The sequence below is a fragment of the Paralichthys olivaceus genome, chromosome 2, assembly GCF_024713975.1.
Source record: "Paralichthys olivaceus isolate ysfri-2021 chromosome 2, ASM2471397v2, whole genome shotgun sequence".
NCBI lineage: Eukaryota > Metazoa > Chordata > Actinopteri > Pleuronectiformes > Paralichthyidae > Paralichthys > Paralichthys olivaceus.
This window is the reverse complement of record NC_091094.1, coordinates 16,243,486-16,259,312: the sequence shown is the minus strand read 5'-3', so window position 1 is coordinate 16,259,312 and position 15,827 is coordinate 16,243,486. Positions and strand designations below refer to the sequence as shown.

Below are 15,827 nucleotides of genomic sequence, written 5' to 3'. Positions count from 1 at the left end.
GGATCGTGAATGTTTATTTTTACTTCTCAGATAAGTGTTAGACTAGTAGATTCGATCTATTTAAAAAAAAATAGTTCAAACTGATTCTGTAGCACTGAAATGCAAAAAAGTCATAAGAAAAAATAATCAAAAAGACAACTTAGGAAAATAACTTGTGCTTTTTAGGAAAAGGAAGTTGCTTCAACGCTTTGACCCTTAAAGGTTCGACAGATTTTATATTGAGTTTGACACACTGAACTTTCTCTAAGCAACAAAAGTATTCTTTACATTCATGTAATATAATAAATACTAATCTCTAATAATATCATTTTATCACAATAATGGTCCTTACATTTTGAATACTGTTTATTGTATTGTCCTGAATACAGAGTAAGAGTTTGACTGAGGAAATTAGGATAAATATTTTTCTTCATACTGCAGAAGTTGATCAAATTGTCCTGTTTCTTAAAGTCATGGTTTAGTTCTTGACCTAAACCTAGTGTGTACTCTTCACTACTTCCTGAGCAAATATTATATTGTCAATTTAGCTTATGTAACAAAAGAGTAATGGGTCACAGCTTGAGAGACACATGTGATTTATTCCCTGTGTGAAATCCAGGCTTTGCTGCAGTGCATTGGGAACCACATTCATTCTGCAAAGTGCTGCAGCTTTAAATGCTACCGTTGCAAATGGAGGAGCTCAGCATTGGTATCCATAAGAAACACCAATGTTTACAGAAATGAAGACAGTGAAACTGTGCTTATAATGTGATATTACAAGGGAGGGGTGCTGTGTTTTCCTCACAGTGCTCTGCATCATTGTTGTAGTACATAAATTAATCTGAGAACTTTTTCCTTGTTGTCCGAACTTTCTGTATTCTTTGCTTCTTTGCATTCATGTAATCTATGATGTGTTTTTTATATTATGTCTTAGTTTTATTGGCTGGTACATCATGTAATTCATTAACCACCAATTGTCCACAGTCATGTATGTGAGGTGCTAATCTGTCCATGTTTCAATATTAATATTCTTACCATGTGACACTGGCACATAATGTCACATTATAAGGGTCTATCAATTTATAAGGTGCCCCTGTTTTTTATTTAACTTATCGTCAGGCTTGACCCACACTTCAAGTAATAAGTGTCTTGAAAAAGTACCTTGATTCATCTTCAGGTAACCATGAATCTTCAGGATAAACTTTTATAGACACTTGTTTTCCACTTTCATTTCAAAACCAATGGTAGTTTTTTCTTGCCTGACAAGTATAAGGACAATGAAAAACCAAATTTCAAGGAATCTGCTCATAAGAAGGACAGACAAAGAGACCCTCCAAGTGACAATGTTGTCATTGCCTCTATTGGGCAAAATGTGTATGCAAGTGTGTGTATGACTAGGAAATGAGTTGCAGTACATTAACCTGTCATCCACTCTTACAACAGCCCGGCTCAACAGCCCCCCTCTTTTTTCACAAAGGACAACGATAAACAGTCTGGGGGGGTTGAAATCACTTATCATTGAAAGGAGACATTTTATGCTCATATTCAGGTTCTTAATTTTAATTTGGGTTGTAACCTGAAAATGATAACATGCTCTTATGTTCAGGAAATGCATCATTTACCTCATATGGTCCATTGCTGCAGCTCCTCTTTTCAGCCTCTATCTGGAAGGCTTGGTTTTAGCTCCTGTCTGTTCAAGGCCCCCACCTTCTGATGAAGCCCAGTCTGTTCTAATTGGTCAGATTGGCCCATTCTGTTGTGACCAGTTGGCCTCCGCTCTTACTTTAGGGCACGGTCAGACATATACAAATATAGCAGTGGCAAACCATCGCACTTTGTTCACTTCCAAACGGGGGATGAATAACTTTGACTTGTGACGTTCACCTGCATTTGCGAATGTGTGCCCGTGCCCTTACCTGGCATTGTTGGGGGTGTGCCAGATATCTACATTGTCAGTAGTCCGGCAGTTACTTCCATATCATTGCAAAGGGTTTCAGGAGCTTCAGGAACAGTGTTTGCAGATCTTTTACAAAAACAAAACCCCTATAACTCACTAGAGGAAGGAAAGAGGAAAACTGGAATAGCATCATTATTGTCTCCTTAAAGTGATATTAAGCAGGGGTGTAGTTTGGTTGTATGCTGCCTATTTCATAGATATAACATGTGTAAAGAGAAGTTCTCCAGATTAGGAGGTGGGACCTCTTTATATACCGTCTATGGTTGGGACCCAGTGCTTCTCAAACCTGTTACTAATTCTCCAGTAGAAAACCTCACATAAAACCCAGTATATTCTGAAGTGGCCCATGTGTTGTGAAGATGACTTATCCCTAGTTCCATGCAAACCTCTACACTGACAATGACCTGTCCTCTCTCTCACAGCAGGTGCCTCTAACTGTGTCTCTCTTTAAGTTAAGAGAGACGTTGTGCAGCTGTTGGGGTGTCGACTGAAGGGTCGGCGTTTGAGGGTCCAGGGTAAGGTTTGTGTGCTGTGTTGGGACTCCTACTTTCACAGGTTATCCTCTCTCTTCTAACCCTGAAAGTTGTCCTCAACCTTCTGCGTTCTTCTCTCCCCCACCCTCCTTCTATGAGTATACGATGCTCTCTGGTGTGGAAACTGTACTGTTGTGTACTGTGTATTCTGTGTATATTATTGTGTCACATTGGTTTAGTGTTTGTGAATACATCTCTCCTCTGATTTTTTCCCCTTCGTTTGACTCTTTATCTTCTCTCCCTTTCACTGTGTCAACCACAAGTTTCTTTCCAGGAGTGCTCACTGTGCTGTTAAAGCTGGTTGTCACGACAGACTGGCTTGCCAAACTAAACCAAACACAAACATAAGCAAACAAACACACTGAAAAAGTACCCCCGGTTACTCTCATGTTATATAGACACTAACTTGCACATAGAAACTATATATATGGATGTTTATCTGTTTATAACCATTCAGCCATCCTTACAATATATATAGGGTCAATCTTTCTCTCTATATTTCCTCTAACTATGTGGCTCCTCTCTTCTTTTGCCTCTGTCTTTCCCACACTTTCTGTCCCTATCTGTGTAGGTGTCTATAGTCAGCCTTATAGCTAATGCATTGGGCTACTCCGATCTAGGTCCGATTAAATCACTCAGGACACTGAGGGCCTTGAGACCCCTCAGGGCCCTGTCACGTTTTGAAGGGATGAGGGTAAGACATAAGATACCAGGCAGCTGGTCCTTCTGCATGCCGATTAAATAAAAGCATCAACGCATGCTAGAGATGGCAATTCAGAAATTCCTTGAACATGTCTCCCGAGGGGACTTTTTTTTATTTGAGGTAACCCCCCTTTTATCGAAGAGAAGCTTTTTGCATGGATGCAGATCATCTCAGATGGTCATTAATACATCTGATTTGATTTATCATATTTCATTTTCACATGTTATAAATTTAGTGCTATGTTAAGAAAAGTTTGCAGTGAGCCTTGCATTAAAACTAACAACAAAAAATCCTGATGAAAGACTGGACCATAATAGAGATTTTGACCTGAATGATGCAACACAATATAATAAACACTCAGCTCTGAATTATTCAATGTCAGCTGAGAGAACAATAAGAGGTTGATATGAATAATCACAGAGTTAATGTAGTTAATGTAATTCATGCAATCTGAGCATGCAAACCAATACCTGTTTCTGAGCTACAGAGCCACCCAGATGTCATATGATGGGCAAATAAATTGGCTAGGTGCACATTTGTCCCTGAAATGGTGCACACTAATTTGTTTTACAGTGTTATAGTGCACACACAATTGATTCATCTGTGCTTAATTGTATGCAACAGTTTCCACATCAATAGCTCTGATAACATGTGACCCCCGGAGGGCTCTGTGCAGCATGAGAAAGCTGTCATTTTCTTTGGGGTTCTTCTGATCACCAGTTTAATGTGTGATTGGTTGGATCAGCCTCTGGTTGTTGCTGGGCAGAAGAAAAACTTTTGTCAGTGTGTAGGCTCGGCATCCTCTAACCGTCGCTCTGCCTCAAGTGTCCTGTTATCTGATCTTATCACAGTTTGGCTTTGGCATTGTCACACTGGAAGATCGACAAACTTCTGGTTGCATAACCCCCCTCCCTCGCCATCCTTGCTCACCACTCCCCAGTGAATTTCATCGCCATGATTGTCATGTTCACCATTTTGCAGTTTTTTGCAATTATTTATTTATTCATATAATGTTATGATATTAGGCAGAACACTAGAATGAAAAGAACGTTTTGATGTTTGCCTATCCAGTGTTGTTTTGGTTTACTTGGCTTTGTGTTGGTAAATGCACATTCATACAGTGTCCTCCTGAAGCTTTATCTCCTCCAACATAGCCACGCTGCTTTGGTGCAGTATAGTTGTATAGTCGCACTCGTATTCCTTTTCACATTTGTAACCCTGTACAGTGTAATCCTGTGTCAGTAACACACAGTCATTGTTATGGGTTTCTCAGCAATATGTGCTTTTCTTCTTCTTTTTTTTTATATTATTATATTCGCAAATCTAACTCAGCATAAATACACAGAGTGATTAGCTGGTGACATGGTGGAACATATAGTGTTATACATGGCTAATACAATTTGGAGATGTAGATAAATAATAACATTTTCAGGAGGTGTAACAATAAAACATGGCACAGTACAGTACAATAATATGCATATGGAGCTGAATATGGATTCCAAATATTTTATAACAAAACGCCAGAGGGTGCAATTAAAAGTCATATCATACAGCTATACATATTATTGTCCTACACCAGCACCTCAAAGAGAAGACATTTAAATCTGGCATCTTGCTAACAAAGGTACAGAATTTGACTCCAATCAAATTCAGGCTTTTGCTCCGACATCCGTCTAAGTATGCTGTTCTTTTTTTCTCTTTCTATTTTTCAGTAAAATTTTGTGTAGATCAAAGTCCTTTTGTAAAAAGTCTATCGTATTTATTTATCATTTCTGTTAAACACATTTTTCACCAAAATGAAAGAGAAAAAAATATTTATTGACTTTTGAGTTAATCGAACTACAAAAGTATTGTTACACCTCCTGCTATTATTGTTTAGGGATTCAGTTTGTGTCAATCAGAAAACACAGCTACAGTTTTTTTTTTTATGGAGGAAAAGAATGTGCATTTCTGTATATGTTTGTGTTGATGTTTTTATGTGTGAACATCTCCATGTAGCCGTGTGACTGCAGTGGCTTCGTTTCCTGGCTCTCCTCTTCAGGTGGTGGTGAACGCCCTGGTGGGTGCGATCCCCTCCATCATGAACGTGCTGCTGGTGTGTCTCATCTTCTGGCTCATCTTCAGCATTATGGGCGTCAACCTGTTCGCTGGGAAGTATTACTACTGTTTCAATGACACGGCTGAGGATTACTTCCACCCCGATGACGTCAACAACAAATCTGACTGTTTTGCCCTCATTAATGCAAACTTCTCAGAAGTCAGATGGAGAAACGTCAAGATCAATTTTGACAATGTGGGTGCTGGATACCTTGCGCTCCTGCAAGTGGTGAGAAACGTTAGCTTGACACATCTCATTTGTTTCTGTCTTGTTTAATCAGTTTTCTCACACAATGTTTCTGCACACTTAACAGGCAACATTCAAAGGCTGGATGGACATTATGTATGCAGCAATAGATTCTAGAAAGGTACCATTTTTATAGTTTTTAAGTCTGACTTCCAAATCAACGTGCAGGAGCGTTTTGTGCATATTTTCACTTTTTTTTCACTTCATAGGTGGGGGACCAGCCCCGTTATGAGGACAACTTATACATGTACATCTACTTTGTCATCTTCATCATCTTTGGCTCGTTCTTCACACTGAACCTCTTCATTGGTGTCATCATTGACAACTTCAACCAGCAAAAGAAAAAGATAAGAATTATTTTACTCTTCTCTGAACATGCTGCCTTGAAGATGGCTTGAGGATTAGTTACAATCATAATGTTTGACCCAAAAATATTTATTAAAACCCTCTAAAAAATAATAGAACACTTGGGACATACATCAGTGTGATTAGAACTCAAAAATGACAGAAACCATCTTGGAGAAAAAAGTAATTTGAGGTGTTTGTTGACTTTTAAGTTTAGTGCTTGTCCCATCCACTAACATGATTTATGACCTATAGTAAAGTCAGCTACCAGGTAGTGATTGAGAGACTTTGGATTCACTTTTATGGAGCTGTCATATTGTCCATCTTTAACAGTCAATAGTCAAATAAGATTTTATGCGAAACTATATTTGGACGAACTTGAATGAAAGGTTGAAATCCCTGCAGGTTGTAACCAAACTATTTTCTTCCCTTTACTTTGGAGGTCAGGATATCTTCATGACAGAAGAGCAGAAGAAATACTACAATGCCATGAAGAAACTAGGGTCAAAGAAACCACAAAAACCGATACCCAGGCCTCAGGTAAACTACTGTTTTGCTCAATTCAAACTCAAAACCATGCAGGTCTGTAACTACATTTCTAAGCAAGAAAAAAACCAACTCTGAATATCTCTTGCTCCTCCCCCTTCTCCTTAGAACAATATCCAGGGCATGGTGTTTGACTTTGTGACGCAGCAGGTGTTTGACATCTCCATCATGGTCCTCATCTGCCTCAACATGGTCACCATGATGGTGGAGACGGACGATCAGTCCAAGGACACTGAGGAAGTGCTCTACTGGGTCAACTTCATCTTCATTGTGGTATTCACGGCCGAGTTTGTACTCAAGCTCTTTGCACTGCGTCACTACTACTTCACCAATGGCTGGAACATCTTTGACGTGGTTGTGGTCATCCTTTCAATTGTGGGCAAGTATTCCAAAGGGTTATTTACACACGTGAAGCAGTTTGACTGGAAATGGGTCAGATCCTGCCCATATAAACATGTTGAGTGAAGCCATGCAATCTATTTTGGTAGTGATGTGTTGCTCACAGCACTGACCCATTTCATTTGTAAACTCATCTGTGGAAAAAAAAGAAAGTTAGAGGTTGGATCTCTTGATTAATCTATTATTTCTTTAAAAAGACAAATCATTTACTTTGTCTTAAGATTAAAAAATACAAAACTCAAGAGCTAGAAATAAAATGAGCTGATGAAAAATAAATAAACTGTTTTTTTGAAGTGGTCTAATTAATATTTTTTAACAGATTAAGATTTTAGATCCAGAAGTGGTGAAACTTCTGGAAACAGGTTCTAGTTACTAATTTCTTAAAAAATATATTTTTCTTTTATTCTTGTAATATTATAACATGTTTTAAATAAATTAGGACTTTATCCTAGTAATATTTCTTCTCAATTACAACTTTATTGTAATTATTTTTTGTAATATTACAACATCATTCTCAAAATCTCAGGGTTTTTGTCAATGTGGCTCCGATATTCACTTGTACAATACATTGCTGTCTTCTATTATTCTACATAATTATCTATAGAATAGACTTTATAGAAAAACAATGAATACAATACAATTATTTTCATTACAACTGCTTTCTTTAAACAAAAATAATTTTCTATGAAAACTGTGACTGTGTCCTGATTACTTCCAAAATGAACACAAACCAATGTATTTGCCGTTTCTGCTCGTAGGCAAAACACTATCATGTGTATAAAGTGAAGCAGTCAGTGATCAGAGTTTGAGTAATATCACCTAAAGCTTAAACAAACATATGTTGTATCTCTTTTTTTCTCTTTTAACCTCAGGAATGTTTTTGGCCGACCTGATTGAGAAGTACTTTGTGTCGCCGACGCTCTTCAGGGTGATTCGTCTGGCTCGTATTGGCAGGATCCTGCGTCTCATCAAGGGCGCCAAAGGAATCAGAACTCTTCTGTTCGCCCTCATGATGTCGCTCCCTGCCTTGTTCAACATCGGCCTGCTACTTTTCCTGGTTATGTTCATCTTCTCCATCTTCGGCATGTCCAACTTTGGCTACGTGAAGCACGGGGCTGGAATCGATGACATGTACAACTTTGAGACGTTCGGCAACAGCATGATCATCCTGTTTATGATCACCACGTCAGCTGGCTGGGACGGCCTGCTGCTGCCCATTCTGAACTACCCTCCGGACTGTAACCCTAAATTAGAGAATCCTGGTACGCCCGCTACAGGAGACTGTGGGAACCCTTCTGTGGGCATCTTCTTCTTTGTTATGTACATTATCATTTCTTTCCTAATTGTAGTCAACATGTACATCGCCATCATCCTGGAGAACTTCAGTGTAGCCACAGAGGAGAGTGCCGACCCACTCAGTGAGGACGACTTTGAGACCTTTTATGAGATTTGGGAGAAGTTCGACCCCGATGCCTCTCAGTTCATCACCTATGCCAAGCTTTCTGACTTTGCTGATGCACTTGAACACCCGCTCCGAGTCCCTAAGCCCAACACCATTGAACTGATCGCCATGGACATGCCGATGGTGAGCGGCGACCGCATCCACTGCCTGGACATCCTATTCGCCTTCACCAAGCGTGTGCTGGGTGACAGTGGTGAGCTGGACATGTTACGACAGCAAATGGAGGAGCGTTTTGTGGCAGCCAATCCCTCCAAGGTCTCTTACGAGCCCATCACCACCACTCTGAGGCGCAAGCAGGAGGACGTGTCCGCCAGAATCATTCAAAGGGCCTACCGCTCCTACCTGGCCAGGCGGGGCTTTGTCTGCAAGCGCAAACCAGCCAATAACAAAGTAGAGAATGGCGGGAAGAATCAGGAACAGGAAAAAAAGGAGAGCACACCCTCAACTGCCTCCCTGCCCTCTTATGACAGTGTAACCAAACCTGACAAGGAAAAACAGGATGACGACAACAACGAGGGCAAGGGAGGGAGGAAAGAGAAAGGAAGAAACCAAAAAGACATCAGGGAATCTAAATGTTAAGAGCGTCGGATAAATAATCACAGTAATGACAATAAAAATTATAATAATTTAACATCAAGCAGAGGAAACTCACCTACACAGATGTACAGATTATTTCATTTGCAAGTCAGAAAAAAAATAATATTCAGTAATTTTGTTTACAGACTTCATTCTTATATCAATGCAGAGGGAAGCCGCTTGGTCAGTTCCAGCTTGGAGACTCTTGAACTTCAGTCAAAACCAAACATAATCAGCATACTGTGTGACATTGTTGTATCTACACTACTGATCTTAACAAAAAGGGAATGGAAAAACAGACACGGAACACGTCTGTTGCTCACTTACCACAGGTCTACAGATAAGACAAAGTAACTCTACACCAGGAGGTTTAGAGCAGGATGAAAAAAAAAACACTAAAGGAGTCCGACGCCTGGATGCAAGTCATGGAATCCTCTGGAAGACGGTGTCGTAAAGGAAAAAACAAGGAGGCTGCTCGATTCCGAAGGATTGTTCTCTTAAAGCAGCCAATGGTTCTGTGTCATTAAGAATGAATTGAATTGTAATAGAGGAGGAAATGACACAATCTCTCTATAAGAGCAAACAGAGGGATGACTGGTGAGTGAAAGACACAAATGACAGAGAGCGTTTGGACGTACTTCTTTTCTTTTATTAAAGCTAGATATTGTTAATTTGAGCAACAAAAATGCAAACAAGATAAAAAAAAAGAACAATATTCAACATTTTGCCCATGTCACTTACCTCTTCTACTCATTTTATCTTTGTTATACCCACATAAAACAAAAAAACAAAAAAACAAAACGCTTTTTTTTACATGGGCTTTCACACCAATTGGTTAAGGGTCTGTTTATTATGGGGTCAACTCGGGCCAAGGGCTTACATTTACTCCGAAAGATTTCCAAACAAATACATAAATAATTGTGCTTGTTCAATGCATAGAAATGACTTGCATGATGGCATGTTTTGATCAGAAATCTTGCATGAATTATCATAGTCCACAAGACACTAATACTCAGACCACAGCGGTGGCTCGACTGTACGATCGAGACATTGTCAAAATTTGAAAGTTCAGAGAAGTTAAGAGTAATTTGTTTAACAAAGATATAAGTGATATGGGGGTTGATATAATCTAAAAAGGTTCCGACGTTTTATCTCATTACGCAATACATTTCAGATGACTATGTTAAACCGTTGCCTCTATAGACAGAAGAATGGTTATACAACACCACCACGGTGGATCGGTGGGTGAAATCCAAACGATTACTTGCTGCTCTGGAGATTTCGAGTGTGTACGATGTAGAAGTGGATGCTTGTTAACGTGGGATTTGAAATGTTCGTTCATCTGGACTGAAACGTTTTCAAGGGCGCAACACTTTGCAATTTAAAGCTTATATTTATCATTTGTACGCACCTATGTAATGTTCCATACCATCTGCCTTTAGTTGTGCGTGAGCTGGCATTTTGGGGGGTCCTACTGTTGGTTAGAAGTGGTTTTTGGGGGATTTCACAGGTTTGGCAAACTCCGTCATATTTCTGATGTTTCTCTATGGTTGAGAAGAGTTCTGATTATTGTTCAGTTTACATTATTTGATGCCATGTTTTTAAATGTGTGTTCATTTATTTATTTATTTTGCCTGATGTAAATTTCATGTTTTGGTAAAGTTATATTTTCAGATTTCTAAACCACATGTTGATGGCAAGGGAAACGGTCTCGGGCTGGAACACGTTTGTTGGGTGTTAGCTGTGTCCTATTTAAACCAGAAGCAGAAAATGATGAATGGGTGATGATAACATTGTGTGTGGAGAAGCCAAAGAGATCTGCCTTGTTATCCCTTGTTGCCCTTTTGTCAATGGAGTGGGATTGGGTGAAGTCTGCCCTGCCCATTTTGTTTTTTTTCGCTGTCATTATTAGACAGAGAGACCCTAGAAATGTATGCAATGCTTGAAAAATTCATCTGTTTTCTCAGGAGATAATATAGATGTACTATTGTGAGCTCTGCAAACAAAATGCAAGTGAATGTGATGGGAGTATTAATGAAATCATGTTTTACTCTTTTTGTGTTTCATGCCATGTCGATGGACAATGATCTGGGCGGGGCCGCCCTGTTGTGGCAGCCGCCCGGTCAGGGGCCACTTCAGCGCTTCCTGCTTATGATGCCTAGAATTATAGGGCTAGGTGCATCTCAGTGAAACAGCAACATTTTGCTCGCTTGTAATGGCGGTTTTTCTGTTGCTAGTGGATTACATTTGTGGTTAAGTCACTAATGGAATGTAGTCTGGTCTCAATTAACGTCAGTAAACAAAATAATAACAATAATAACAATTGTCCACCCCGATAGCAATCACAGATACAGGAAACACTGTGAGGAGATGTCATGAGAGGGAATTGGGATATGTTGGTTTGAGCGAAACACAGAAGTGGTGACACTCAGTGGATCGGCCCCATGTTTTAGTATTCAACAACAACAAAGTGCTCTGAGCCTCTCATTCGTCACTTTTCTCCACATCGCTCTATTGCATAACAAATACCAAATACCCATCAGAGCACTGGATGCTTTCCTATGGTACTGTGAGCCTAAGCACCACACCAGAGCTTTTGCACTTCCTGTTGTGCAGTGATGTCACTTCCTGTTTATGAATAACTTCCCTCATCCGTTTCTCGAGTCCTACACGGTCCAGCTGCTGCATGAGATCTCCAAAATCAGTGTGGTTGTTAACTTGAATCAAATAAAACTCTGAATGATAAAAGCATAAAAGCTACTGCCGTCCATTTTCTCCGAGATTACCATGGATATCCAGAATGACGCCTAAAAAAAATAGACAAACATTCATACATTTGGGGGGAAAAAAATAATTACACTTGTTGTATGCGGCACAAACTGCAAAAGCTAAGAATGGACTTTTTAAGAAACTATAAATAATGTAATATATTATTTCCTTTCAACGGCATGTGTAGTTTTTTGTAAATACAGGATTACTTAAAAACTACAGCTATTAATCTAACACTAAATATTAATAACTATAAATAGAATGGCCTCCAGCTGACGCCCCTTGTCACACTTGTTAGGCTGTGAAACATTTTTTAGATGGAGTAGATTTTTTTTATTTGGAGTCACCTGTCATGAAAAAAGAGGGGAGTAAGCTAAAAGAATCTATGTTTAAAAAGCAGTTGTATTTAAAAGTGTATAAATTAATATGTATGAATATGAAGGGATATCACATATATATTATATATATTGTTTCATATATATATATATATATATATATATATATATATATAGTATATATACATTAGAGCAATGTCTATAATGCAACTCTCCTGCCCACTCCTTGCATTGAGGTGAAACCAGAACCACAGAGTTTGAACTGATCATGCTTTTTGTTTCTTTGTGTGGTATGTTCAGAGAATAACCAAATCTCTGGCCTGCCCAGGATCTCTGCATACACCGGGTACCAGCGTACAATGCATGGTGTTGTACTGGCTGCTTCTGAGAATTGTGGAGCCTGCTTTTGGTGAGAGGATTGCACTACCAGCATACCCTTTTGTACATGTGTGACGATGTCTTGCCCCCTAGTTTCCTATATTGTACACAAAGATATACAGATGCAGACACACGCATATACACACATGGCATTTTGCAGGCAACGACTGGTCACCCAGCGTGCCCTGGTATGAGCCACAGCTCCACTTTTGTGTGACAAATGTTTGCTCGTTTCCGCTCTAACCCTGCGCTCCATGTTTCCACGTAACACACTGCTGCAGTCTGGAGTTGATCTTTACTTTGTCGCTGTCACTTTCAGTAAGGGTTAGGTGTATTAACTGTCTGTGTGTTTGTTTATGGTGCAATATCTCTTAACGGCACGTGCCTTTTTAGCTTCCTATATTAGTCTGTCGATAAAATCAGCTACGAGGATCTTGAAAACCCACGGGAGTGAGTCGAAAAACGGGAGCACGATAGAAACGATGTATTGAGTTCAAAAATTAACTTGTAAACCGAAAACTCACCACGTAGATTAGACTGTCTGGACTAACATCTTGTAGAGTCATGTAGTACAAGTGCTCTCTCTCTGTGTGTGCGCGTTCTGTTTTTCCAAATGTTGGTTTTAACAATCGGTATATGAGGCCATTCTTTTGTAGCATGACTGAGATCAATTTCTTTTCTTTGCTGAAAATAGGCAAACTGAGAAATAATAAAAAATAACAACAACCTTATGACTGTCATTATCTCTTGCCACAGTCAGAGAGAGAACGTATGTGCACAACCACATGGGACAATGAAATGAGAATCAGTGAAAGAATGTCTTCATTTGAGCACGAATCTATTTCCAAACAATAAAGCAGCCTTCCAGTTACACCTCTGACTGGTGTCGTTTTTATGTATAAAATGAAAGACCGGAATTTTATCATCCTGAATATGCTCAACCATGTCTCACAATGGATGGTTTAGATGCTGTTGATCTCCATTATGTACTATGACAGACTTAAGCTAACAATCCTCAGTTACTTGGTTCACTTTGATGCTCTGCAGAAGGTGATTCAGTTTGTGTTTTAAGCAAATAATCATTAATAGAGAGAGCACACATCCACAAAGGCCCAACAGTCCCCTCATGAAACCATGTTTAAAATCACTAGATTTTTATTTTGATCAATTGCACACAGATCCCTGAACATGTTGGATTGTTCTCATCCAGATCAATTCATTATGAGTCTCAGAACAATGAACATTTTTGGGAAACACGCCCACTGACCAAAATCTAATGAGTTCTCTCCTGATCCAAATCCTTCCGCCAGGTTTCATGTTATTCCATTTAGCAGGTTTTGAGTTATCGTGGTAACTAACAGACGGACAGACAAAAACACCACCGTCTTGGCGGGGGTAGAAATTGCTTGCGTAAGTAACAAACATGGAAGAAGAGGAGATGTTTGAAGCCCACAGAGGACAGGGAGGAACAGAAAAAACAGAAATCTGACTGCTCAGTCTTGGAAGCAACAACACAATAGCCTAGACTGTTTTTTGTTGTATGTACGTTACATCACACGCTACGCTGGTTTGATAATAATTACTGAGCTAAAGTGGTTGGGTGTGTTATGGTGCAAACAGCACTGAGATGACTTTAAAAGTGCATGTGCGTGTGTGCATGTGTGTGTGTGTGTGTAGTGAGTAAGGTGGCGCACTGAAAGAGGGAAAAGGGGGGCAGGTTGTTGGGAGGAAGTGGGGGGGGGGGGTTAGCAGGCAGAGACAGCACTGCAGTGCAGATAGATGGATGCAGTGGCCTGGGCTGAGTCAGCAGCATGCTCCCAATAGGCTCAGACTGTACGGTGCACTGTAGAGCAGCTTCCTGTGAGGGAGCGAGAATGAGCCACAGCAAGAAGATGAAGAGTGAACGAGAAACAAAGGAAACAGGCTCACATGGTAACAAGCCAGTGTTTTGTTATGGATTCATCCTTCACCTGCTACCAGCACTGCATGAGTTGGAGGTGCAGCATGTACTGTGAACAGTGTGCGCGAGCATCTTACAGTACACTCACATTACATTACTAAACAAGGGGAGGATTCTACTGTACTTATATAATATAATGTGTAATAATATTAAAGTTGTTGACAATTTTAACTATTGTAAATATCGGGCATTGAATTCTTATGATGTTCACATGTATCTGTTCGACAGTTTGTGTAGAAAATATCTGTACACTATCTCTGAATGTGTTTCCTCTATAAACACCATTGAAACGTGTATGTGTTGCACTATATGTACAGTATGCTGCACCATACACATGCTCCATCTTGTTTCTCCCTCCGTAGGTTTCTGTCCTTGCATCCATCTGAACAGCAGGATTTAGTTGAAGAGGTGGTGTGTGTGTGTGTGTGTGTGTGTGTGTGTGTGTGTGTGTGTGGTGTGTGTGTGTGTGTGTGTGTGTGTGTAAAGGATATGGGGGAGAGATTGTATGTCTTTAAGGAATCAATAACATGTAATCTGCAATACTGCTGCGATCATGTATCTGGGTGAGGTCGTGGTTTTCTTTTCTGGGTCAAGTGTGTTCCATCATGCAGGAGACATCATGAGGGTGAAGGGTGCAGTGATCTACACACTTTAGGTGAATGGGAACACATGGTCTCAGTTTCAATAAGGAGATGCATGGGGTCTTCCCTCGTTTTCACGTTTCATCACATAGCTGAAGAGGAATTGCTCCACATACATTCAATTTAGCTAAAATGCAATAAAAGATGGGACTGATTCATCTCTTTGTGCCATTTTCTCTACCTGGCTCTGCTTCCTCTGCATGATGATCATTACCCCTCAGCTCTGCTGGGTTCAGTTCACCTCTGTCTCTGAGACTGTCTGCAGATAGCAACGCTGTTTGTGGGCTGTAACCAACAGTGGAGTTCCTCAATTCCTCTTATAGCTATCTGACACCCTCTACTGGACCTGAAGGAAACAACACAACCCTGCGACTTCCATAGATTAAAGGGGTAGTCCACTCTTTTGAAATAAAGAAGTATGGGTTGTTTTTGTTAATCCTCTGGTTGCAGTTACCCTCTCAAGCCAGCAGCAGGAGACTGGAGTGATCCCACACGTTTGCTGTGGATTCACTGACAACCCATTGTTTTTATTTATAAGTGGAACATTTTACACGTTCAACTAGTGGAACTTCACCACTGTTTTCATGTGGATTACTATTGACAAGATGCAGGATTTCTCAAAAAATGAAGCTTACATGAATCGACAGCATCCCTCCTTTAAAAATTCTTTTTAGCATGCAAAGTACTTCAACATGGACACACGGACCAACGATTGGGCAAGAAAACGAACAAAGATTTTATTCAGCTTTACTAAAACGTCCTCTTCAGGTATGTTTGGAATAGTTTCTTCTGGTTAGAAAAACTTAAATGACATGTACAACACAGAAACCATGAATGTGCAAATATTTCTCGACTACTGAACACAAGATGTCTCCAACATCCCTGAATAACCTGCAGGTG

General features: G+C 39.9%; 1 protein-coding gene across 6 annotated transcripts in view; it reads left to right on the top strand.

Annotated features, from left to right (window-relative positions):
* scn8ab (sodium channel, voltage gated, type VIII, alpha subunit b) overlaps positions 1–13,197 on the top strand; it is a 46,904-nt gene extending 33,707 nt beyond the window's left edge. For all 6 annotated transcript variants that reach the window (XM_020086736.2, XM_020086735.2, XM_069539088.1 and 3 more), the window contains 7 exons: positions 3,041–3,163; positions 5,214–5,498; positions 5,584–5,637; positions 5,726–5,863; positions 6,297–6,401; positions 6,516–6,786; positions 7,679–13,197. In XM_020086736.2, coding sequence (XP_019942295.2) covers positions 3,041–3,163; positions 5,214–5,498; positions 5,584–5,637; positions 5,726–5,863; positions 6,297–6,401; positions 6,516–6,786; positions 7,679–8,847 — 2,145 coding nt within the window. In that variant the 3' untranslated portion in view covers positions 8,848–13,197. The remainder of the gene's footprint in view (positions 1–3,040; positions 3,164–5,213; positions 5,499–5,583; positions 5,638–5,725; positions 5,864–6,296; positions 6,402–6,515; positions 6,787–7,678) is intronic.
* Positions 13,198–15,827: the final 2,630 nt, after the last annotated feature.